Raw genomic sequence first — 27,146 nt, forward strand, 5'->3', positions numbered from 1 at the left:
TTATCTCCTTAAGCTTTCTTACAGAATTTTCATATAATTATGAAACCACTACAAGAAAGAGTCATGAAAATGTTTGGAAGGACACATCCAATTTTATAGATTCAGAAACATAATTTATTAGCAGGCTTGATATTCTCTTAGTGTCTCCACCAGCACTGTCTAATGGAACTTTATGCAATGACAGCAATGTTCTATATTTGTGCTGTCCAATATGGTAGCCACTGGGTACATGTGGTTATCAAGCAGTTGGCACATGCCTGGTGTGACTGAGAAAGGAAAGTTTTAATTTCATTTAATTTTAATTAATTTAAGTAGTCACACGTGGCTAATGCTTGTAGTATTGGCATTGTATTATCTCCATTCTTGAGAGAGATTACTGAGATTCCCTTCTAAGATTCCCCAGCACTTAGCACAGCGCCTGATATATATTTGTCAAATGAAATAAGAAATCAGTAAATGTGGCATATACTACAGAAAGAAAAAAGAAATAGCTCCCACACACAGGCACATAAGATTACAATGACCACTGCATTCATTAACCTAATATGCAATATAAACAAGAGTTCACTTAGGAAAATAATTATCAAAAGTCTTTTGCTTGCAGGCTAATTCATATGAGATAAAACTGGAAAAATAAATAAATTTTCTCTATAATTAAAAATGCATTGCCAAGCAGATGAGATTCTTCAAAACCCATAAAAGCTTGTTAGATCACTGTCAGGCATGAGATCAAGAAGCTCATGGGCTGACTTCCTTTTAAGGTGACTGTCCCTCTGGGTGAGGAAGGAGCACATGCTCGCCTCCTGCTGTGTGTTTCCAATGCTCTGGCTGAGTGAGTTTGAGGCACTTCCGGGCAGTGTCCAGTCCTGTCGCTAACATGCAGCTAAGGAAACCTGGCTGACACTGTGGTTACTATGGCTCTGTGTGCCAGATTTTCAGGTCTGCTTGTAACAGAAGACTAGGAAACAACACGCAACAGGCAGCAATAGCAGGAAGCATTGGTGTATCCAGGGTCCAGACCCACCATACCAAGTAAGAAACGAATACTGGATTTTCCTCAGCCAGCAATTAACTGCCTGACTTTGTTTCCTTTCTAGATAACACCTAGCACTTTGGAAAATGGTTGGATTTGTCTTCACCACTGATATATAAGAACAGTATTTTTTTCATAACTGTAGAAATGAAGTTTCTAATGTAATGAAAATGGCAGGAAAGGAGCTGCTATTTCTGAGCAAAATATTGCACAGACTATTGTGAAATGAAAAAAGAATGTTTAAGTGGTATATGTAGTATGATCCCATGATTATATAAATGAGCAGGCATGTATAGATATGAAAGCTATATAAAAGTGTAAATTGCAATGGAGTTTTAGGTGATTTTTATTGTTTCTTTTGGCTTGTGTTTTCCAAATTTCCTCGAATAAATATACATTACTTTTATAGTGAAAAAAATTTATATTTTTAAAAATTATATTTTCTATCTTGAATAACTAAATAATCCTCTGGTAATAATAATAGTAATATAGTAATATAGCAGGCAAGAAGAAAGAAAAGAAAGAAGAAAGAAAGAAAGAAAGAAAGAAAGAAAGAAAGAAATAGAAAGAGAAAACATTTTTAAATAATTTATTTTAAAGTCTCTACTTTTATAAACTTTCAAAATTATCTGACATTTTCTGTAAAATTGACTATTTTTACCAAACTCTAAGAGTCAAGAGGAACCATTTTGGTCAACTAGAAACAGGTTTTGCCCATTTTCAAGAGTTTAAATAGAAATACATTCATTTTAAAATAATAAATGCTTTTTTATAATTCTGAGAACTCAGATGATAAATTTATTAATTGATGTATTTATTCATTCATTCAACTGGTGAGTGCTAGAAACTAGACAACATGCTAGAGATAAAAGAGTGAATAAAGTGGACACAATTCTCTGTCACAGATTTAACTATACTTTTTTTACTCATATTGTAACTACTTCTAAAACTAGATTGCAGATTATAATACTTATTTTGTATTTACTTATATTGTAACTAGTTCTAAAACTAGTTCGTGCTGGATTACAGAAATTTTGTAAGAAAAATATTTATTATTGTAGATAACACAACATTATGAAATAGTCAAATGATCTATTATATATAAAGGCATCAAAAACCTATTGAACCATGTTTGAAAATGACACTGGAAAGATTTGAGAAGTTACGGGGAGAAAACCCAAATTATTCTCATTCCAGAATACCAGAAAAGTCATCTTAAAAGTGTGTCACTTTAATTCTGCTTTTTCTTAGTTGATAGGTTTTAAACAAGGTATATCAGCCACCTCTCATATTTAATAAATCCATGTCACAGAGAAATTTTCATATTATTTGAAATATAAAGTCGAAAGATTAAAATGCAAATGCTCTGAAAGCAACATCGCTGGAAAAAAGCTAGTTTGCATTTAACCTTTCTGAGCTCCAATGGATCCTTGCCTACCTTTTAGGGATTTTCTAAGGCTACCAGGACATCATATTTGAAAGCATTTACAGTTTACTATGTTTGGAATTTTGTTTTGGCCACCTATTCAATTACTGGTGCCCTCTTTCTGAAATATGGTTGGCTAATGTTTCTTCTCCGTATATTTTCAGGGTACTTTACCTCTTATAATAATCAAAGCCAGGGAATATGGAAAGCCAGGGATTTAGGTGAATGAGTACACATGAATGGCAGACATCACCTCTCCAGATCTGGGGGCTGGACTGGGTACGAGCAGTCCATCAGCAGGAAAGCAGAAGGCCATTGAAAAGGAAGATTATATGCTATCAACCAAGGTAAATCTGGGAAAATAGAACAATGAAATGACAAATCAGGAGCAGGAGAGAGGCCAGAGTACCTGGAGAGGGCCAGGAGAGATGAGAGGAAGCTGAGTGGGAGGTAAAGACCAGGATGGTTCTGGGTCCCACTTAGAAACTCTGAACTCTAACTGCCACTTGCTGTCTACAAACAACCAGCCTGTTCTTGCTGGGGCAGGGGGCCGGTCTGCCACCCTGCCCCATCTTGAACACTGCCATTTCTCCTCGTTTGGGGTTCACCATGAATTAAAAAGTACTAATCCAGGAATTGTGGTTTTATTCTTGACCTCTAAAATGTCATTTGCCTACAAACAGACCTTCAAACCTATCATCAGAATTATTAGATATCCTGCAATAACCAACCCAGGATTCACCCTCACCCATGAGGGCTCTCTATAAGGAGAATCCTTTCTTTGCCCTTCTTGTTGACCCATCCCTTCAACACCCCCACTACAACCTTCCCAAAGTGACTCCAAATCTGTCAGGTAGCAGAAGGGGCATGGCTCCTTTTTTTTTTTTTTTTTCTGCAGTGATTAATATTAACCGAGAACCTATTATTTAAGGCACTTTACATATATTATCTTTCTTAATGTGCATAACAACCCTGGGAGAGAGGAACCATATCCTAGTTTTAAAGGATAATCCAGGATGCAAAGTGGTTGAGAAATAGTCCCAAATACCTAAAGCTGCTAGTGTCACAGCCAGGGATTGAAGCAGGTTGCTCTGACTCCAAGCCCAAGCTCTTTTCCTTCTGCTGTGACCTTGCCCTATTGTTAAAATCTAATGCTCTGTGGCCCATTTTATCATGTCATTGTTGAATTAGCACTTTACCAATTCCCTAATCACACGGCTGCTTCTTAGGCACACATAATTGTGCTCTCTATTAGCAATCTGGGCTCAGCAGTGACTTTGATCTCTTTTAAAAGACTGCAGGAAATGTAAGGTAATAATGTATGAGCAACCTAACCCTTCAAAGTGGGAACTTGTTCTAATGATCATGACTGCTTATCCTTGCAGAGCCCTTATGCTAGCACCTCCATTGCAATTATTCCTTAATTTTATTGAAACCTCCAGTCTATGGTTGCTGTCACTCTTTCACAATTTTCACTACTCTCCTAACTTTGCTTCTCTTTTTGCCCAGCTTACAATTCATGACCTATTATTCAAATTATTTAACTGCAAACATACTCCGTTCTCTCTCCCCACTCTCCCTGTGCCAACCTGGCTAGACTCCAGCTCTTCGTGAGCCCAACTAGCCATCTTCTCTATGCCTGCCTCTACTGGAGATTAGATCAAAATTGCTTGCCTGGTTAAACTTTAAATCTGTGATCTCAAGCCTCAAATATGCCCTCAGTACTGCCAAAGGGTCCTACTACCTTTCCCTAATAAAGTCCCCTTTTGAGTCTTTGTTTGAAATGTCTATTTCATATTTCTTCTCGCCCTAAACCTCCCACATTCTCTCACTCTCTGTTCCTAGCTGATGACTTAGGCTCACACTTCATTGAAAAAAATCTAAACCATCAGGCAGGAGCACCTTGATCTCATTAAGTCTACACACCTCTCAGTCTCTGTGCCCGTGTTCTCTCTGCATTCCCTCTTTTTTGAAATGAAATAAACGTGTCTGTTCCTAGCAGAGGTGAATCTTTCTTCTCGCTCTCAGAGCCTACCCACTCTCACCTTTCTGGGGATTTTTTGTTCTCATAGTTAAATCCCCTCTCTTCTACGGAATCAATGGTTTTCTGTACATTGGGTCATTCCAGGCAACATACAAACAAATTCTATAATTTCCTAAGTGTCAAAAACCAAAACACTTCCCTGACTATCAAGATGCCCTCTACTATAATCCTCTGTTTTATTTCACTGCAAACCTCGAAATACTTCCTTAGCTTTCATTCACTCTTTTGGTGACTCTGTTAAGCTTCTGCTTAATTTTTCTGGATCTGCTCTGTCAGGGCCACTGCAGTCTCATGACTGCTAGATCCTATGGCACTTCTGTTTCCATGGCACTCACCTTCCTCTCAGTGCTATCTGACCCAATTGTCCAAGACCTTCTTGGAAGTCTTTTCTCTCTTGGCTTTTAAGATAAACACTCTCCTACACATAGCTCTGGCCAATCCTTCTTTATTTCTCCTCCTTTATCTAATCTCAAAATACTGGGATATGCCAGAGCATAATACCGAACTGTCTTCTAAATCTGTTTGCAGTCTTTCCAGGTGATCTTGCCCAGTCCATGACCTTAAATGTCACCCATGTGCAGAAGACTTCATTTGCCGTCCATCCAATACCCTTTCCCTGAATTCCATGCTGCTGTAATCAACTGAGTACCTGCTACCTCCACTTGGATAACAAACATTGATTTTCTGTGGCACTTTCCATCAGGAGCATATCCAAAAGCCACTTCTCCCTTCTTCTTTGCCATCAGAACCTCAGTTTTGCGCAGTTACCATGGAGCCTTGGTCTTCAGGGGTAATTGGTCATTCAAGTGACACTTGATTAGTCATGGCCCCATCATGATAGTTCAAGTCCTATCGTCAGTGATTGGTTCAAAAATTGAAATGTGCCTTAGGTTTAAGTCTGTTATGCATTGTGAGTTGATTTTTGTGAGAGGTAAGAGGTGGGGATCCAGTTTCAATCTTCTGCATGTGGTTATCCAGTTTTCCCAGCACCATTTATTGAATAGAGATTCTTTTCCCCAGTGTATATTTTTGTTTCTGCTTTGTCGAAGATTAGATGACAATACGAGAATGGTTTTATATCTGGGTTCTCAGTCCTGTTACAAAGATCTGTATCTCTGTTCTTGTGCCAGTACCACGTGACACAATTCTGGCCACTGAATTGAAAGGAACATCTACTGTAGAGCTTCCAGGGACATTTTCCTTCTATTAAAAAGGAATATGTAAGTCAGATCCGATTTCTTCCCTATCTATCCCATGTTCTATTGTCTATAAAGCCCTTTTACATCTCATGCCCTTCTTTTCTTTGCTTACTCACCACACTGGTCTCTCTATTTTTCAAAGACACCAAGGTGTCAGTGTCTTTGGTCTTACTGGTCCCTTTGCTTAAAATGCCTTTGCTCCAGTTCTCTGCATGGTGTGCCCCTTCTTGTCATGTAGGACTCAAGTCAACTATCATCTGTTATAATGGAATGAGTTTCCCCTGCTCATTCCATTCTAATTATAAATAATAATATAAATTATAATATTTATTTTCTGCCATGACTTACTGTATAGCTCCTCACAATCTAAAATTTCCATTTTTATGTGTTTATTTTCTGTATCACCCACTAGAATGTAAGAATGTCGAGGAACTTATTCTTGAAGGAATATTCATTCATATCTTGTGCTTTATTTCCAATGCCTGGAACAGTGCTTGGGACATTGCATTTACTGAATCACTGAATGTGTACTGACCTCTAATATTGACCTGGGGGAGAGGCAGCATCCCATTTCTCTAGCAGTGACGCCATGGTCTATGAGCAGGGCACTTGGTGAGGGGGGATGGGTAGCCTCTGGTCTTTTTGGATTACTTGTTTCTTGGCATGGAACTTCCACCCTAATAGCAACTTGAAGTGAGTCTGATTAGGACCCAGTGGTCTTGACTTGCCATGCCTGAGATAAAACTCCCACCTTACGAGTAGGGGGTGAGGGGGTGTTGATGAAGGAAGGGAGCCCCAGACCTCTTGGTTATACTTGCCTAGAGTAGAGATTTTGTAATGAGGAGGTGGGAGAGGATAAGAAATATTGGTAAACCTGCTAGCTATATATACCCTGGAAGAAACCATAACCCTCCTATGGGCTAGAAAAAGAAAGCATGCACATTCTTGGCCACACTCACTCAGGTTAGAGCTTCTATCATACTGAACCGGGAGGTGGAGAGCAGGTTATGGCTCAAATGCCAGAGTCGCTGTCCTTAATAAGAGTTAGTAGATTTTCTTAAATAAATATTTTTCCATCTTCTGTATGTTCTTCTGATAATTTCCAGAGACTTTAAGTGGTGGTTGTTTTTACAAAGTTCATTGCGTATAGTTGTTTCACCAGAAAGAGGCTCCATAGAGCTCCTCGTACCACCATTGGGAATGCTTCTCCTAATATGGTGAACTAGGTTCCTATGGCTGCCATAACAAGTTATCACACATCTGATGGCTTAAAACAATCCACGTTTATTCTCCTACAGTTCTGGAGTCCAGATGTCTGGAATTTGTTTCCCTAGGCTAAAGTGGAGGTATAGGCAGGACTGGTTCCTTCTGGAGACTCGAGGGGAAACCCATCCATTGCTTCTTCTAGCTTCTAGAGGCTGCTGCCATACCTTTGCTTAGGGCCACAGAACTAAGATCTTTGCTCCCATCATCACATGGCCTTCTCTCTGACTCCCACTCTTCCTGTGGCCCTCTTGTAAGGACCCTTGTGATTATATTGGGCCCACCTGGATAATCTACTCATGTCAAGATTTTTAACTTGATCACATCTGTAATTTACCCCTTGCCAGGTTTCAGGGATTAATATGTAAACATATTGGGGGGGGAGTGATCATTAGAATCTATAATTTTAATGCTTGGAAGAAGCTGCAGTCTCTGTAGATGAAGAAACTGTCATTTGGATTGGTTACAAGCATACCAAAGATAATATAGCTAGGGTGAGACAGAGCTAGCATCAGGGCTCTGAACTCCTTTTTTGGAACATAAAGTTTGGACGGTCAAACAAGGATAAAGCGCATATTATGTATGGATTCTAAGCCATAGACATAGATTTTTAAATGGTGAATTATGAAAGTACAAAATTGGTTTTTATGAAAACTATGTGAAGTCAACTTAAAGTAATATATGCAACTCAATCACCATATTCAAAAATCACCTTTTATAACATCCCTTGCCTTTTAAAGAAAAGGACTGGCTACAAGCAAGATGTTTTCCTCAAAGTTAATTTAATTCACGTTCATGAATATATGCAATAAAATGTAGTTATTACCATATGTACTGCGGAATAAACATATGCACATTTAGATAAATTATGGATAATGTGTCTCTTAGTGAGACAAATGAGAGAAATCACCAACAATTTCAGAAGGAACCTGGAAAATTCCATTGAATGTGCTATGTGTGATATGTGAGAGTCTCTTTATATTGTTTCAAGTTTATAAACTGTGATTCTCTCCAGCGCTTTTCTCTAGGCTTGTTTATTCCCCCTCTCCCCCAGCTCCTGAAGAACACTTAGGGCATGTTAACATTTCTCTCGTGACATACAATGACCCATGAAAAGAACTGATTAATGATTGCGCACAGTACTGTGGGGGAAAAGTCATCATGCGAGTTGGAATTGTTCCTTTAACAATGTTTGTGCTTACATTTTTTTCAAAGCCATTTCACAAGGAGAGAAAGAAAGAGAGAAAAAAGAAACAAAAGAACAAACCTCTCTCCGTGGATGCCTTTCACAGGTGCATCATTATCACTAATGAGAAGCTGAACAAAAAGCGATTATCAGCTATAAGCAGTGGCTACAGGGAAAGAATCTGGCCCTTGAAGGGATAGGTTATACCACCAGATAGATTTGATCTGACCCCCTTGTTAGCGTGTAAAATTCCCTTTGTAGTATCAGCTCAGAGAGAGGGAAAAAAGGTAGCATGGAGATGTTTTCTGGGCACAGAACTGGGTTCTGCAGAATAGAGCCTTTTTATTGTAGAATGTCCTTTGCTAGACTTATTGATTTACCACTCTTCCATAAAAACAGTGCAAGAGTACATCAAACATTTTCTCAAATGACTGGATTTAAAGGCCTGTTTATAAGAATCATAAAGCAAAATCTCTTTAATCAAGAAAAACCATTGTTTGATGTATTCTCGAGTGATGTTCAAGCTCATTGAGAATATGTTTTTGAGGTTTGGGGTTGAGTGGGAGTGATGCTTATTCTCCTAAAAATTCTATCAGTTACATAGAACTCCCCAGCTCAGAAATAAATCTGGAAAAGTAGTGGAGTGTAACATATACTAAAAAAAAATAATAATTATAGAACAAGGTTTCCAATCTCCATTGTATTCCATTCTTTAAATATTATATGCATCACCTTTTCAGGAAAGGATACAACTTTTAGGGTTCACTTAGTGCTCTTAGGAAATTCAGCCTGCAGAATCACAAGTTATATTAGTCATATCGTACGTAATACATTTCACAAAGTTGTCACGGCAATTTCTACTCTTATTGAAAGAAAATTTATACCTATTGTTTATATAAGGGAAAAATATCATCGATATTTCAAATCATGGTCTGTTCACTTAAATTTTAAGAAAATATTTATTGAAGTATAATATACATACGAAAAGTAGAGATATCATGAATATTCAGGTCTATTAATTTTTATCAACTTAACATACCTGTGTAACCAGCACTCAGCTCTAGAGACAGCATCTCAAGAGCCCCCTTCATTTAATCTGTTAAAAAGAAGTTTGATATTGCTTGTTTAGAAATTTGAAAGGCTAATTGAATAATGATTTTTTTGGCACTCTTTTTTTTTTTGGCAGTTTAGAGAGACTCAAAAGTATCTGCCATGTACTTTCAGATGAAAAAGTACCCTAAGAGGGAAGAGAAGAGAAGTATAACCCTACTTTCTTTGCCATTCAGTAAAGGAGGGCAAATTTATAGAAAACCCATAAGAGAAATAACCAATTTGTGAAGAAGCCTGAATCACTCATTTTAAGACTCTTTAAAACTGTGATTTTAGGCCAGGCATGGTGGTTCACACCTGTAATCCTAGCACTCTGGGAGACCGAGGCAGGTGGATTGTTTAAGCTCAGGAGTTCAAGACCAGCCTGAGCAAAAGCCAGACCCTGTCTCTACTAAAAAAAAAAAAAAAAAATAGAAAAAAAAAAATAGAAAGAAATTAGCTGGACAAGTAAAAATATATATAAAAAAATAGCCGGGCATGGTGGCTCATGCCTGTAGTTCCAGCTACTTGGGAGGCTGAGGCAGGAGGATTGCTTGAGCCCAGGAATTTGAGGTTGCTGTGAGCTAGGCTGATGCCACAGCACTCTAGCCCAGGCCACAGAGTGAGACTCTGTCTAAAAAAAAACAAACAAAAAAACTGTGATGTTAGTGAACAAGAGCTGTGCACAGCATAGGCTGCTGGAGGCCACCACTAGAGGGAGGCAGAGGTGCCGACCCAGGCTCTGCACTGTCCCTCTGGCCACCACCTGGGCCTGTCTTGGTGGTGATGAGGCTGAGACCCAGCCCAGGCAGGGCTATGGCAGCCCCCAGGCTAGAGAAGGGTTTTGGACAAAATGGAAGTCCACTATTTAGATGAAGACAGAAAGGTAAGTAGTAAGCAGGGGAGTCTGAAAAGAACAGGCTTAATAGGCTGAGCAGGACCTGAAGGCAATCAAGCTGGAGGCTCAATTGGATGAGGCATGGAAGGTTCTAGAACCCTCCAGAGAAGTCAGACCAGACAGTGAAGGCATAAGACCCATTTCACAGGGCTTGTTCAGTGACTACCCCGACGTTATAGATACTGAAACAGAGGCCTGGGGGCGTCCCCAGCTGCAGGGGGACACACGGTGACTCTCCAACCAGAATTCCAGCTGCTGGCTTTCAGAGCTCATTCTGTTCTGTATTGTTACTGATTTCAGCCCATTTTACCGCTCTGTGCTAGTGAGTTGAGGCGGAAAGACGTTGTAGTTCAGGAGCCTGAAAAATAAAGTTGAAACTTAGGACCAGGCAGTTTTGAAAGCTGCTGGTTGAGGGAACTTTGAAGAATTGCTGTGAAATCAGAGTCATATTATAAGCCTTCATCATTAGTTGATGGGAGACAATAGGGAGTAAGTGAACAAAAAGGACCTAGCCCATTAACACTGCGCTGTGGATGGGTGTGTTTGGTATATGTATTTATGTGTGTGTCCAATACTCTTAGATCTATTGCGATTGTTGTAATGTTATTATTCACTTTTAGTGTATACTCAGTTTTTCCATATAGCAACTGAGAATAATAGAATCTCCATTGCGGGGATAATTTGTGGACACCACTATGCTTGCCATATTTGATTTTGGACAGAGGATGTGGTAACTTGTTTGGAGAAGTGATTTTGTGTTCTGGATGTATTTTAATACCCGGGTCACATGGTTAAATGTAATCAATTTTAAGCTAAAGAATACAAAACTAAATAATGCAAATAAAGGTAGCTCAGGATCACTTTACTTTGTACAAAAATTAACATTAGAAACTTGTAAAACTTACCAAAGCCTTATACGTTATTTAAATATGCCCACTTTAGTGGTTTTACTTACTCAAATAATAGGAAATGAAGGGGGCCCTTCTCAGTTAGAGGATTTTGAGGAATCATTTCCTATTATTTGAGTAAGTAAAAATCACTAAAGTAGGCATAAGAAGGTGGGTGGATTTGGACTATTCTCTTAGCTCCACACTGTCAGGCTCTCTAGCTGAGGCTGGTGAGCTCTTTTTCTACTTTAAACAGCCAAGGTCTTTGGTGTAATCCTTATATTAACCCTTCACCTTTGGTCTGCATCACAGCTTTGGACTGAGTATCTGTTGCTAGTTCTCTGTTTCATAAATGAATGTTTCTGAAATTAAGGGAAACAAATGAAAATCGGGAGAATTTGGTAGTATTCAGATTCAGATTGATGGCAAACTTTAAGGATACTTTCAAGCCTAAGATTTGTGATTCGGAGTTCACCACTCCTGAAAAGAAAACCACTTACTCAGGAACAACTCACACTGCATCCCTATTGACGGTGTGATGCTTGGGTCCTTTCTGTACGTGAAAAGTGTTTTCAGGGCATGCCGAGGATCAGAACAGTCCCGAGGAGCCCTGGTAGGTCCAGTCCAAGTCCAAGCCAAGTTTGGGCAAAAGCTGGGCTGGGCTGGGAGGTGCACAAGCCCCAGGGGAAAGGGTGGGAACCTGGTGTGCACACATCAAGTCAGACCCAGGGAAGCTGGATCCTGCAATCGAGTGCAACCTGTGAGCACAGGCAGCAAAGGGCGGGCCACAGCAGCTGGGTCAGAAGCTTGCTAGACCCTGGAATGCAGATGGGAGGGAGGAAAGGCACGAGAAATGTAAGAGGGTCTGTGGCAGTTTCTGTAACCAGGAAGGCACGTCTGAGGGTGTGTTTTTAGCATCTGTTGGCCATGGATGTGGCACACAGGCTGGAGGACAGGATTGGATTAGCTACCCAGTATTATTAGAAAATGAAGCATTTCACTTTGGTGCATTGACCAAATACCTGCACAAAATTCTTTTAAATGCACTCATTCATTATTTTCAGGGAACTCTTTTGAATGGATTGTTTTCCCTCTTTTTTAAGCTGTTTATGAGTTTAATACACACCTTACTAGACAACCAGCCCTGATTGTATTGTGCTTTAAAATATAGTGAGGCCTTCAGGTTTATTGAGGCCTCTTGCCCATAGAGAAAGTCATGAAGTCCCCTCACATTGCCACATTAGAAATGATTCTTGGCCGGGCGTGGTGGCTCACACCTGTAATCCTAGCACTCTGGGAGGCTGAGGTGGGTGGATAGCTAGAGGTCAGGAGTTCGAAACCAGCCTGAGCAAGACCAAGACCCCGTCGCTACTATAAAAATAGAAAGAAATTAATTGGCCAACTAATATATATAGAAAAAATTAGCCGGGCATGGTGGCTCATGCCTGTAGTCCCAGCTACTCGGGAGGCTGAGGCAGCAGGATTGCTTGAGCCCAGGAGTTTGAGGTTGCTGTGAGCTAGGCTGACGCCACGGCACTCACTAAGCCTGGGCAACAAAGCGAGACTCTGTCTCAAAAAAAAAAAAAAAATAGAAATGATTCTTGTGTTTACTTCTGCATGTGTGTAATTTCCCCCCCTCTAGCAGTGAGAAGGCATTTCTTAGTACATCTAACCCTTCCCAATATGCCTGCCTCCATTAGAGCTCTTCCCCTATGCTCTCTTCTGCCAATCTATTTTTATCTGTTGGAGCTAGAATAACAGGTGTTTAGGTGCGTTAAAATTATGTGTAAAATAAGAGAGGGGCTCCTGAAAAAAACTTCCTATGATTTCAGCATGTAAATTCTAGTGTGTGGTCCTTAAACTTCAAACATCTATTTTAACTTCTCAGAATCCCTTTGGTGCCTTTGTGTTTTGTTTTGTTTCGTTTGTTTTCGTAGTTGAGATTCAGAGGGGTCATATATGAATATGTGAGGGATTAATGTAGCCCTAAGTGTTAGTTGACACTGTACATTTGCTGTCATGTCTTCTGTAGAACTGTGACTGGTACAGAGTGAAGGCTTAATAAATATTTGTTGTATAAATAAATATAATGATGAATAAGGCAGGGCATGCAGTGTCTGCCCTAGAAAATTCAGCTACGTGCCCAGGTTAGCAGTGTTGTGGATGGAAGCCAATGATTCTGATATGATTTTGCAGGGGCCACAAACTCAAGGTCAAGGGCAACACTTTCCAGAACCACTTTTTACTTTATGCCAGTGCCTGTGGGTCACGCATGAACTCTCCAATTCACGGCCCCACCACTGCTTCGTGGTTTTGCACTTGGATAGGTCATGAGTTAGGTTACCTGCTTGTGTGCCCTGAGGGTGTCTGGATTTTCAGGCCCCTGAGTTGCTGCCTTACAGAGTCGTTATTGAGTATTTTCACCATATAAGGCAGTACCAGGTGGTGAGGAGAGATTCAAAATCCAAACTCTTGACCGCCTTCTGGTCCCAAGCCTGATCCTCTGCAGCCTTCCCCAGGAGTGACCCCTTCTAATGCCCCAAATCTTAGGGCTCTTCCTCTCTTTCTTTCATATCCCATGGCCACTCCATCAGCAAATCATATTACCTTTGGAAGATCCTTAGAATTTAAGTATTGCTCACCAGCCTTGCGACTGCTGCCTTGGTCCAACCTGCCATCACTTTTGGCCCGGATAATCGTGAAAACCCTGACTGTTCTATCTGCTTCCACATGTGCCCTCCCATAGCAGCCAGGGGGTCCTCTCACTGTGGAAGGAAATCACATCAGTCCTCTGCCCAGAAGCCTCTGCTAGTTTCCCATCTCACTCGGCATGAAAGCTAAAGTCTTCTCCATGGCCCACCCTCCTTCCCCCACTTCACTGACCATATTTACTAGTCTGTCTCCTCCCTCAAGAATGCAACCCTCTCAAGGGGAGGAACTTTTTTCGTTCATTATTGTATCTTGAGTGTGTAGGATAAGGCCTAGTTTTAGGGGCTCCACAAACATTTGTTTATTGAACAAACAAATGAATAAGTGAAAGAGAAAAATAGGCAAAAAGAAGTATTCATTCAACAAACACGGGGAGATGTTGGTGGAAGGGTACAAACTTTCAGATATAAGATAAATAATTTCTGGGAATCAGAAGTACAGTGTGGGTGGTGATGGATGTGTTCATTAATTTGTGGTGGTCATTACACAGTGTATATGTATGTCAAATCATCACACTGTGCGCCTTGAATAGATACAATCCTTAATTCATAAACATTGACCATTACTAGAGCAAATCAGGACCTAGAAGCCAAACAGTGGTGGCTACAGGGTTGAACACAATCCACGTGAGGCTTTAGGAGAGAACCGAGTTGAATCAGTACCTGAGGCTGCAGTGCTGAGTTTCGTACTTTTAAGTCCAATATAAGGAAAGGAAATCAGTTCAGAGAAAAGTAAAACTGAATGCCTTGCTCTCTGAGAAACGAGTGTGTACCAGGAGCACAGACAAATGGAAGAGTCGCATAATAATGGCAACAGAATTTTTGTTTTTCTGTAGCAGAAAAAGCTAGCAAATTTGCTCCTATCTTGTTGAAAAAAGAGAATTACTTATTTACATTGTAAGGGTACATTTTACCACTCTTCCTATCCTTCAGAGAAATGACAAAAAAGAAAACAAATTTGTTTTATAATTTTAAAATTATATGTTTAAAATAATTGTAATTTTAAAAGCATATTTTGTAATTTTGTAAATTATAAAATTTTATTTTGCTAACTGTAAAAATTAGAAGTAAGAACATATAATTAAATGGAATTAGACTGAGAAAATGTTGATGTTTCATTAACATATAAAAAAGGTGCTTTTTTGTTGAAATGCCCTGTGTCTGAGGAATCTCTCTGTAGGTGTTGCTATTCCATCTAAACCAAATCACCTGTGGGAAAATACAATTTCCTCTGGAAGGGCAGCTGTGTTTTAACTTAAAGAGAACTATGGCAGTAATTAAGCTTTTCTTTTTCTCTCAGCATAGTACGCCCGAATCGAAAGCAGAGTTAAAGCCTAAATCATAAAATACACATGGTCACATATGTGTATATTGCATATCTCCCGAATATTTATATACTAGAGCTTTTCGAGATGTAGAGTTCAAAGGATTCCCTAAGAAGAGCTAAGCACTTCTAACTGAGTTATTTGATTAAAGCCAGAATTTATATGTAGGACAAAAATATTATAACCAATGTCTCAAAAAAGGAGGGACTGGCAAATCTAAGATTAGTGTTGGTGAGAATCCTTTTGCATTAGTGATGCCCAGGGCAGCCTGACCATCCATTTTGCCAAAACTAGTCCATCCCTGGGAGATGAGTGGGAAAGAGAGAGGCAGCGGTGCCCAGGGTGGGCTCCCCGCCCACCACCCCGCCTGCCACTGGCTGGGAATTCGCTTTGGGAGAATGGCAGAACCAGCACCTGCAGCCTTAGCTCATTCTTTCCTGGATCGCAGCCTGCCTCCCACCAGCCAAGTTGCCCGGAGGAACCATCTGGAGATGGGAATATTCTCTTAAACAACTTCACAAGGCAAATGCAGACAAGAAAAGGGGGCCCAGGTCTCTCAGCCATCTAGTGAACTGGCTACAAAATGCAAACTTAAAACTTGGAGTTTGTTTATTGTATATTTTACGTGCCCTGGAAAGAAGCGAAAAGGGCTATAATGTGCTTTAGCTTAGTTGTATCTTTTGTCCTATAGAAGAACTTTTACACTTTTAAATCAAATCGATAATCTTTTCTTTTGGTTTTACTTTTGCATTTTACTTGCAGTATAGAGTTGGAAAGCTAGTTTGCAATATATGCATATATATATAAAATATATATGTGGTTGAAGAGTACATATCCCTGATGCAGCAATTCTACTTTTATGGATATATTCTAGAGGGACTCCTGAACAAGTGCACAGGCAAACACATACAAAAGTGTCCTTCACAGCATTGTTTTTAATAGCAAAGAAATTGGAAACAATCTAAATGTCATTGAATGGGGGAATGGGTAAATAAAACAAATTACAGAATGCTCTTACAATGGTATGGCAAAGACCAATCACCAAACCTGGTTCCTATTCCGGGGCAAATCATTTCACATTGATGAAGTTGGTTGATGAATTTCATTCATTCAGTGAAATTCAATGAACGACTACTGGATTTTAAACACTATGCTACGTACTATGGATATAGCAAGATAGAATCCTGCCTTCCTGAAGCTTATAGCCTAGCCACTTTTGTTCTTTACTAGCCCAAGTATGATCTTGAAATGCATTTAGGCTTATTATTAGATCATTTTAGCAGTCGGATTGGTCTTAGAGTCAATTAGTAAATTACATTGATAAATACTCAAATTGATGTCAAATAATTTTACCAAGTATGAAGCAATTCTTGGCTTTCTGTTCTATCTTGGCTTCTCTGATTCCTATTTTGCCTTTCCTTTCCAGGCTCAGGTATGCTAATTCTGGCCCCTTCCAAAGGTCTCCTCACCAGGAGAAAGGAGAATTGATAGAATCACTCCTACTAAGATCTTTGCAGAGACTTAACTTATTGCTCCAACCCAAAGAGCAATTTAGATTTTTAAGGAAGAAAATTCTTAACCCAAAGCAGTGGCATTGCAAGTGTTACTAATGCTGTTGCAAGTATCGAATGTTTTTATCTGTCCCTGAGAACTCTTCTATTTCACCTGAGTGGTTCTCACCACAGCTGCACAGTAGAATCACCTGGGGAATGATTCTAAAAACACTGCTGCCTGAGCTCCAATCAAGACCAATTAAATCAGAGGCCCTGAGGGTACAGCCTGGGACTTGGAATTTTCTAAAAGCTCCCCTGGTGACTCTCTTTCGTGGGCTTGGTTGAGATCAATCAAAATGTCCATTTAAACTAAAATCCTGCAATTATTTGACACATAAACAACCACAGATAGATAAATAAGAAGTTATTAAGGCAGTTTTAAAATTGTGTTAATAGTCTGAAAAAGTAAAGACTGGGGAAGCAATTGAGAGAGCAGGCTCTGGGGGCAGACGAGGTAGGTTTGCCTCAATGCTGCACAGCCAGGTGTGAGTTTGTACATCAGTCTCTTACCTGTACAATTGTGACAACAATGACACCTACCTTTCCTAGGACCGTCTGGGAGATCTAATACATAGAACAGTGCCTGTCCATTACCGTTGTATCTTTCAAGCACTGCTTCAAATTTCACCTGCTCTGTAAAACCTTTACCTCACTCAGGAAGAATAAACCCCTCCCATCTCTGGTCTCACACACCCTCGATAGAGAATAATATTGTTTACCTGTTTATCACTTGACATTGCAGTTGACATACTTTCTTGTCTATCTCCTCATGGTAGTTTTCTGTTAAGCATGATGAAGTTTTGTAAAAAAGAAGATTGTTGTATCATGTTCAGGAAATTTTGATTTTAATCACTTCTTCCCCATTTTCGCCCTCTAGTACGGTAGAAGCCGTCAGATGAGATCTGCAAACTCCCACCACCTGCATCTATGTCAGTAAGCTCTCTGTTCTCATAAAGGCCAGCCCCTCCACTTGCCCAAGAAATCACATTCCCTTCTTGTCTACTCGGTAGACACCTGCCTTCTGGGCTTGACTGACGTCAGTGAAGTGTCTGGTTTTAGTGGCACCTCAGAACCAAGAGACAGGTGGTACTCACTCAAGACCGCACGGGGACACTGAAGTTCTGTAACATTCACCAATTACCTGGGCACTGCCCATTAAAATGAATAAATAAAAATTCTGTGCCCATCAGTGTCTCAAATTTAATATCAACCTTAAATATTATAATTAAATAATCCATTTAATTAAATTTAATAATTTAAATAATTAAATAAATATTAATAGCGGCTAAGGAAAAAAGCAAGACTCAGCTAGAGCTGTGCATGTTACTAGCCATGCAAGTTATTTATCCTTGCCGAACCTCAGTTTCCTGTTTTGTAAAATAAATTAGTATTTAATTTTAAAACAGCTATATTGAGGTACACTGTATATATAGGATAATTTATGCTTTTTAGTGTACATTTCTGAGTTCTGATAATCACATAGTCATGTAACTACCACAATATTCAAAATATACAACATTTCTGTCACTCCAAAATACTTCCTTGTGCCCCTTTATAGTCCACTATAGGTCAACCCTACCCTCAGCTTCTAGAAGACAGAGATGTGTTTTCTGTCCTTATAGTTTTGCCTTTTCTAGAATGTTATATAAGTGAAATCATAACATATATGGCCTTTTTATTTTGAAATAATTATAAATTCATATGCAATTGTAAGAAATAATTCAGAGAGATCTCCTTGACCAGTGATCCCCAACCTTTTTTAGCACCAGGGACCAGTTTCATGGAAGACAATTTTTCCATGGACTGAGGCTGGGGTTGGGGAAGAGTGGTTTCTGAATGATGCAAGTGCATTACATTTATTGTGCAGTGAAACCTCTCTGCGAATGATAATCTGTATTTGCAGCTGCTCCCCAGCCTCAGCTCTGCCTCAGATCATCAGGCATTAGATTCTCATAAGGAGCACAGAACCTAGATCCCTCACATGTGCAGTTTACAGTAGGGTTCGTGCTGCTACGAGAATCTAATGCTGCCGCTGATCTGTCAGGAGGCGGAGCTCAGGCAGTGATGCGAGTGATGGGAGCAGCTGTAAATACAGATGAAGCTTCACTCACCCACTTGCCACTCACTTCCTACTGTGTGGCCAGGTTCCTAACCAGCCATGGACTGGTGCCGGTCTGTGGCCCAAGTGTTGGGGACAGTAGCCCAGAACTCTTGGTTTCCCCCAATGGTATCATCTTACAGAACTCCAGTACAAGAGTACACTATTGCCACCAGCATATTGACATTGATACGGTCAAGACACAGAACGGTTCCATCAGCACCAGGATCCTTCATGTTGCGTGTATAACCATGTCCACTTCTTTTCACCCCAGCTCCCTCCTAAACCTCTCAAGAACACAATCTTGTCTCCATTTCTATCACTTTGTCCTTGTAGGAGTGTTATGTAAGTGGAATAATCTAGTGTGTAACCTTCGGGGACTGGCTTTTTCACTCAGCGCAATTCTCTGGAGAGTCACCCAGATTGTTGCATGTATCAATAGTTAATTCCTTGTCATTGCTGAGTAGTTATAAAATAAATTATTGTAAGGATTAAAGACACAGAGTTTAGCACAATGTCTGCCTAAAGAAATATTGGGTATTATTATTGATTCATCCAAGTCTTTGTTTAAATATTTCTTTTTTAGAGACCTATCCCTGACTACTCAGTATAAAATAGTGTCAGTCATGTTCACTCTCTTTCTCTTATCCTGCTTTATTTACTTCATAGACCTTACACTGTGTGTGTGTGTGTGTGTGTGTGTGTGTGTGTGTGTGTGTGTAGTCTCTCTCCTCTGCTAGAAGTAAACTCCCCTACTAGAAGGGGACAGGAACTTTGTTGGTTCACTGCTGGGTCTAGAATGGTGTCTGGTACATGGTAGGTATTTAATAAATATTTCTTGAATAAATTATTATATTCTGCATGCTCGTAAAACTTTAGGCAGAATCATGCTAACATCACTTAAAATAAAAAATAATTTATTTTTAAAATCCACCTCAGGAAACTTCAGTTTTTAATAACATACATTATTAAGAAATACTTTCTTAGAATAACTAAATTACTAGCATTAAGAAAAAAATATGACAAATCTAAATTTTTTTCCTTTCACTCTCTAATTTATGGATTGATCATTCTCTTCTAAGCAACATTTTTTGAGCCAAAGAGCATTGGTAAATACTCAGCCTTCTCATTCCTGGACAGAGAAATCTCAGAATCTTTACTTTCTAATGGTTAAAAGTATATGGTTCTATTTAATATATGGTTCTCTTTTGAATCTTGTCCAAAATCTTCACACCCCTTTTTGGCTTGGAGTTCAAAATTGGAAGTGGTTCTTCCAGTTACTACAGAGAGTAACTGCTGAATTACTTCACTTCCAAATTGTGCGTGTGTGTTTTACTGTGGCACATTGCTGGCTTGTGGTCAGTATGTGACACGCAATGACCTCTGCCCAACTGCTGCATATCCGTGTCTCATCTGGTGAGCAAGGAGTTTATTTTGCTACCTAAGTTTCTCCCTTTGAACTAAGCCTCACTCTGTTTTTGGCCACTATTATAGGCTGGATTGTGTTCCCTCAAATTCATATGTTGAAGTCTTATGCCCCAGTTCCTCAGAATGTGACTGCGCTGGGAGACACGGTCTTTACAGCAGCAATTAATTTAAAATGAAGTTGTTAGGGTGGGCCCCAATCCAATATGATGGATGTTCTTAAAAGAAGAGGAGATTGGGACCCACACACCAACAGAGGAAAGACAACGAGAAAACAGGGAGAAGATAGCCATGCACGGGACAAGGAAAGAGGCCTCAGAGGAAACAAACCAATCTGGCCAACACTTTGGTCTTGGACTTCCAGTCTCTAGAATTGTGAGAAAATAAGTTTCTGTTGTTTAAGCTATCTGGTCTGTGGTACTTTGTTTTGGCAGCACTAGCAAATTAACACAGCCACTTTTCATATTATTAAGCATACTTTCCAGTCTGATCCTATCTCCCAAGGTGGTATATTCTATAATTGCTACTCTGCACTTAACCTCTGGCACCCTATTCTCTTCTAGGTTTCTGAAAATTACCTTTGGAAGGAAAACATCCCAAAGGGAAGAGGCAACAAGTTTACTGGGCATGATAGTATCATTAAGTGTAGATTCAACTCTAGTCTTGGTCCCAGTTCCTGGTTGCCTACTTGGCAGGATAGCTGGAAAAGTGTACCTTTTCCAGATGTGCTGGGCTGGAGGTCATCATTAAAGGTGTCACCCAGGCCGGATGTGGTGGCTGACACCTGTAATCCTAGCACTTTGGGAGTCTGAAGCAGGAGGATTGCTTGAGCTCAGGAGTTCAAGACCCCATCTCTACTAAAAATAGAAAAAATAGCTGGGCATGGTGGCGCATGCCTGTAGTCCCAGCTACTCGGGGGGCTAAGGCAGGAGGATCACTTGAGCCCAGGAGTTAGAGGCTGCAGTGAGCTATGATGATGCATTGAGCTACGATGATGCCACTACACTCTAGCCAGGGTGACGGAGTGAGACTGTGCCTCAAAATAAATAAATAAATTAATTAATTAATTAAATTAAATTAAAAAATAAAGGTGTCACCCAGAGACCTGATAGTTGAGGATTTGGAATGACGCGAGCTTATCAAGGGAATGTGTGTGTGCACAGCACCAGTACTGTCTGTGCTCGGTACCACGGACTGAGCTGGAGAATTCATCACAGCTGGTAGCAGCAAGAGAAGTCAGAAATAGAGCCAGAAAAGGCAGCTGAGGCCAGAAGAGAAGTAGGAAATGCTCAGGGTGCCTAACAATGTATGGACAGAAAGGAAGGGCACGATTCTCACCACCCCCCACTTCAACCTTGGTAATGATTCACTTCAGTAAACACAATGGACACTTTTCTTAGACACTACCTTTCCTTTCACCCATTGGCAGCACTTGACATTGATAATCATTCCCTCCCACCTTTTGGAAATTCTCTCTTCCTTTGTCCATGATATGCCTCTCTGCTTTTCTCCTGTCCCTCTGGTTGCTCTTTCTTCTTCTCCTTTAGTCACTCCTCAGATGTCAACTCCATTTAGGAATCTGCTGTGGTCCCATTTCTCACTCAATACACCCTTCCTACATCCTCCACTGTGGTAGCCACCACCCCCATCGTAGGAGGTGCCCTCGACTTTTCCAAGTACTGTGTCACTTCCCCAGATTTCCTTTTCAGGTGACCCATCGCCAGTAGGATTCTATTGATAATGAATATTTTTTTTCTGTAAGCTAATTTCATTCATTCATGCTTTCATTCATTTGCTTCTTCCCTTAACAAATATGCACAAGGTTTTATGGGCCAGGAGCTATTCAGAACACTGAACTACAAAGTTAATTATCAAATGAGGCTCATAGACATTTTGCCAGATGCCTTCAATTTTCAGGTCCAAAAGAGTAAATAGTGATCATAAGAGATCACATTTGCGTTACAATTTACATAATGCTTTTGTGTATTTCATGCCAGATGATTGCTCATAACAACTCCTAGATGTAGATTGGGCAGGAATTGTTTTACCCTGTGGAAAGTCAGGCCCAGTGGTTCTGACTAAACTGTGTGGCTAAAGAATGAAAGAGCCGAAACTGTCACAGGTCTTTTGGCTCCTAAACTAATCCTGATTTCATTTCTACCCCAATCACGATGTCAGTAGTTGTAAGAGTGTGTTGAAGTCTAGAGGGAGAAATGTCCATGGTGTATTGGCTTCCTGTGCTGCTGCAACAAGTGACCACCAGCTTGGTGGCTTCAAACAACACTCACTTATTCTCTTGCAGTTCTGGAGGTCAGGAGTCCTAAATAAGTCTCACTGGGTTAAAATCAAGGTATCTTCAGGGCCGCATTTCCTTCAGGAGAGAGAATCCATCTCCCTGCCTTTTATTTTTCTCTGGAGACTGTTCTGATTCCTGGGCTCACAGCCTCTCATTACAATGCACCTTCTCCTACCACTTCCATCACCCCCTTGCCTTCCTCCTCTTCTGCAAATCTCTCTCTGCCTCCTTCATTGGGCCCTGCGACTCCATCATTGGGCCCTCCCAGGTAATTTGGGATGATCAAGATATTATCATGATATCTTTTCTCAAGATATTTACTTTCAGCCCGGGCAAGGTGATTCACGCCTGTAATCCTAGCACTCTGGGAGGCCGAGGCAGGCGGATTGCTTGAGGTCAGGAGTTCGAAACCAGCCTGAGCAAGAGCGAGACCCCGTCTCTACTATAAATAGAAATAAATTAATTGGTCAACTAATATATATAGAAAAAATGAGCCGGGCATGGTGGTGCATGCCTGTAGTCCCAGCTACTCAGGAGGCTGAGGCAGGAGGATTGCTTGAGCCCAGGAGTTTGAGGTTGCTGTGAGCTAGGCTGACGCCACAGCACTCACTCTAGCCTGGGCAACAAAGCGAGACTCTGTCTCAAAAAAAAAAAAAAGATATTTACTTTTGTCACAGCTATAAAGTCACTTTTGCCACATTAGGTAACATTCGAAGGTCCCAGAAATTAGCAGCCAGATATCTCTGGGGCCATTTTCAGCCTACCACACATGGTGTCCTTTAAATTACACATGTAGGTGACTACATTTTTTTCAATATAAAAATTCATTCCAGCCCTAGGCTTCCTTTCCTATTTTTCTGCATGTAGATAGGTTCATCAGAGCTTCATTTATTCAGCCAAAAAACATTATGGCAGTCCTATGTGTGGCAGACACCGTGCAAGGGACTGGGCATACAACAAGTAGATAATGACAGTGAAGAAATATACAAGGTATGACTAGTTTATTTTACCTGAGTGACTCAGCAAGGGTGTCGTAGACACAGAATTGCTAGAGCTAAGTCTTGAGTAGCAGTAGGAGTTTATCAGGCAGATACCAAGAAGAAAGAATTATAGGAAAAGGAATGGAGACTGTCCAAAGCCCTAAAATGTGAGATCCACAATGTATTCCAAGCTATGGATAGTTGTTCAGTGCTGCTGACAAAATGTGTAGTGGGTGGGTGTGTTTGTGTGTGTGTGTGTGTGTGTGTGTGTGTGTGTGTGTCTACATATGTGTTAGGGACCTCAGAGACTCAGAGCAGGTTAATTGTAGGAAATGATGTCCTTTTCTCAGGCTGTTTATTCATTTGTTTTAATAAGGAGCATTTGCGTTACTGTGAAAAATTCTAATTTTACTATCTTTCCATCTCACGCCACAGTGTTTTTCTTATTTCTGCAGTTGGCAGAGGAAAGAAAAGCTCTACCTCACTGAACACACACTAAAACCTTTGAATAGGTATAATTATGTTAATGCCTAAGATGGTAAAACAAGCTTAATAAGCACTCTCTAGCCCTGGATTGAAATGTTGCTGTTCCAGGGAAAAAATACTCCTACTAATAGAAGTTTACCCTTAAGTTCCACCACATATGATAAAGAGAAAGCAACTAAAGAGGAAATGTTAGGAATCAGAAATGGTGAGCAAAGGAAATACAAATGTATAAAGAACCATTTAAATCAGATTGGCATAAAATAAGGCCCATTCTAATCTAACTTTTGGATGCAAGCTCTTGCTCCCTAAGGAAGCGGGATCAGGCTCATTTTTCAAGACCACTTGCTTGGAAAAGTAAAATCAAAGAAATAGTTCAGCAGTACTCCTGGTGGTGGTGGTGGTGGTGTGTGTGTGTGTGTGTGTGTGTATGCATGTACAAGTGTGTATGTGTATGTATGTGTGTGTGAGTGTGTGTAAAAGACAGAAAGAGAGAGAGAGAGAGAGAGAGAGAGGCTCTCTATCAATCAATTGTTTTGGGAGTATTTTCATTAAATTTTTGTCCTTTAAGATAAGATACTGTAAATATTCTCAAATGGAAGTTCATAGTCAAGGGCTGCAGTATGAATATATTTTCTTCATCCCAGTCCCTCTTCACTATGCTCCTTGCAGCCTTTGCCTAGGTCTCTCCATCCTAGAAAAAACCAACAACAAAATAGTACCTTCCACAACTGTCAAACAACTTCCTTTGTGCCCCGTTAATCCTCTCCTTCCCTTGACTAGCAATGACTTTTTAAATTCATAAGTCTTCGTGGTCTCCCCTTTCTTATGACCTAATCATACTCAAACACTTAAGTGTATGATTTCTGTCCCTAACACTCCACTAAAATTGCCCTTTAATGCTATGTCTTCTTAATCGCCCAACACAATAGGTCTGCCTCGGTGTTTGTTCTCCTTCCCCGGCATTTGATGATAATAAAACTTCATCCGTCCCTTGAGCCCCTGCTCTGCCTTAAACTGGCTCTCTCCACTCTCCTCCTCTACAGCTTCTGACTCCTGCAATCCCCTAAAAACAGGTGCTACCCAGGGGCCTCTTCTCTCCTGAAAGACATTACTTTGAGCATCTCCCACTTGTGACTGGTAGAGGCAAGTGACTTCCCCGTTTTCCTTCAGGCTGTGCCTCTGCTGTCACCTCAAACTTCTGTCCAAACCCAACCCAGCATCTTCCCCTGAAGTCAGTTGTGCCTGGTGACTTCCTCATATCTGATCAATGAGACCACCATTTCCCAGTCCAAACTGATATCCTCATAAGTTTCTGTGGCTTCTCTTCCTCCACCTAGTGAGATACTAAGCCCTGTCATGTCTCCTTCTCTGCCCCTTGCATCCCATTCCCTTCCATTCGCACTATCGCCATTTTAATTCAGCCTCTCATTGCCTTTATCCTGGACCATTATCCTAGTTTCTCAATAACCTCCTCACCTGCCTTCTTCTCTTCCTCACTCCAGCCTTAATCCACTGCCAGCTGAAAGGCTTTGCTCCAAAAACCTTCAGTGGCCCTGCATTGCCCACTAAACTAAATCCAAATGAAGGTGGCCTTAAACTTTATCAGTTATGCTATGATGTCTAGAATAGAACACTGCTCCACTGTGCATTAATGTCATCAGAATTGTGTCCAATGTGAGTGTGTCACCTAAAGGGAGATATAGGAAACAGTTCAATCTGAGTACGGCGACGAGAATGGGGAAAGATCCACGGCCATGTCACGTACTGAGTGCTTAAAGAAAGAGAGAGATTTTGGTCATAGGAATGATGATTTAAAAAATTTTTCAAAGCCAACTTCATTATTTGAATAACTGTTTGGTAGAGGAATTCTTTTGTTCCACGTGGCCATAAAAGGCAGAATTTAAACAAACAGGGAAAAACTATAAGAAAATGATTTTAGGTCAATATAAGGAAAAAACACAACTAAACAAAGTCAGGACAGGCACTCTGAAGAGGCAGTAGATGCTGTTACCTGAAGTGGTCGTTTAAATGAGATGGCTTTTGGGGAATGTTATAGAGTTGATTCAAGAATATAATTCTTTTTGGTCACGTGGTCCTTGTCATTTGCTTGTTTGTTTGTGTAGCTCTTTCTCAGACTGGCACATAAGACCAGTCCACTTTTCTAGCTTTGCCTCTCAATTTTCATACATAGCCATGCTATTCCCGACATCTGCAATTTCTTTGACATGCAGTTTCTCCTGTCAAAATTTTCTCCCATATTTCTATTTTTTTTCTTTCTCTTTTGTCTCCTGAAGTTCATTAAGATGAATTTTCTCCAATTTTTCAACAGCCAAATCATATGTCACTTTTTGAGGAAAATTTCCCTCCTGCCCCTCTCAGATTCCACCACAGATAGTTGGGTTATTCTTCTAATCCCAAACTCCAGGACTTCATTTATCTATTTTAAGTCACTTATTACTCTGACTCTGGTTGGTTATTTGTGTATATTTCTTCTCTTACCTACTAGAATGTCATCTTCATAAAGGCAGGAAATACCTTTGCATTGTTAGATCCCCTAATGGACCTCGCGTCAACAAGCCAAACTGGGGCCGGCTAACCTGGTGCAGGAAAGCGAGACACTGAAGCCCAGTGTTGAAGAGATGTTTGATTGCATGGCGCCATGCACGGAAAACAAGCAGCTTAAGCCCCGCATTCCCTGATGGCTTACAGGCCAGGGATTTTAAAGGCAGGCGTACATTTCAGGCAGGCAAAATTGCAAATCGGTACATGAAGGCTATACATTGGCCTGGCCAAAAAGGCGAAGGGGGTGATGGCTATGGGTCATAGGTGGATTCAGAGATGCTTGGATTAGCAGAAAGTTAAGATGGGTGTTACTGTCTCCAGGACCCTCGGGGAGAAATTAGGACAAAGAATGGTAGTTAGAGTTCAGTTCCTCAGTTCCCCCATATCTGCGTTTTCTATCCATGGAGGTTTCTAGAAAACAACTCAAGAACATATGTTAAGATGCCATCTTTTAGTTTCCACTGGTGGACCACTGTTCTCATCAGTTGCCCATTCCCTTTTCAAGACTCGCTAGGTGCCCGGACTTTCCCTTGAAGGGACTCTAGATTTTCCTTTATTGCCATGCTTGGGAGGCCTGGCAGGCCCCTCAGAGGGGTCCCTAGTCTGTTTCACTAGTATAATAGAATTCCTTTCTTTATTCATTCAACACATTTTTTTTTTCTTTAGAATGAAAAGAGTATACTGAATT

At 40.4% G+C, this 27,146-nt stretch overlaps 1 protein-coding gene across 3 annotated transcripts in view; it reads left to right on the plus strand.

The window, feature by feature from the left end:
* Window positions 1–878: 878 nt before the first annotated feature.
* LMNTD1 (lamin tail domain containing 1) overlaps window positions 879–27,146 on the plus strand; it is an 89,845-nt gene continuing 63,577 nt past the window's right edge. Inside the window, exons 1-2 of one of the 3 annotated variants that reach the window (XM_076007552.1) lie at window positions 879–1,032; window positions 2,624–2,806. In XM_076007552.1, the coding sequence (XP_075863667.1) occupies window positions 2,685–2,806 (122 nt within the window). In that variant the 5' untranslated portion in view covers window positions 879–1,032; window positions 2,624–2,684. Of the gene's footprint in view, window positions 1,033–2,623; window positions 2,807–5,633; window positions 5,724–27,146 lie in introns of all 3 variants that reach the window. The other 2 variants (XM_076007553.1, XM_076007554.1) reach the window with 2 other exon arrangements.

Source organism: Microcebus murinus, chromosome 10 (genome assembly GCF_040939455.1).
Source record: "Microcebus murinus isolate Inina chromosome 10, M.murinus_Inina_mat1.0, whole genome shotgun sequence".
Lineage (NCBI taxonomy): Eukaryota > Metazoa > Chordata > Mammalia > Primates > Cheirogaleidae > Microcebus > Microcebus murinus.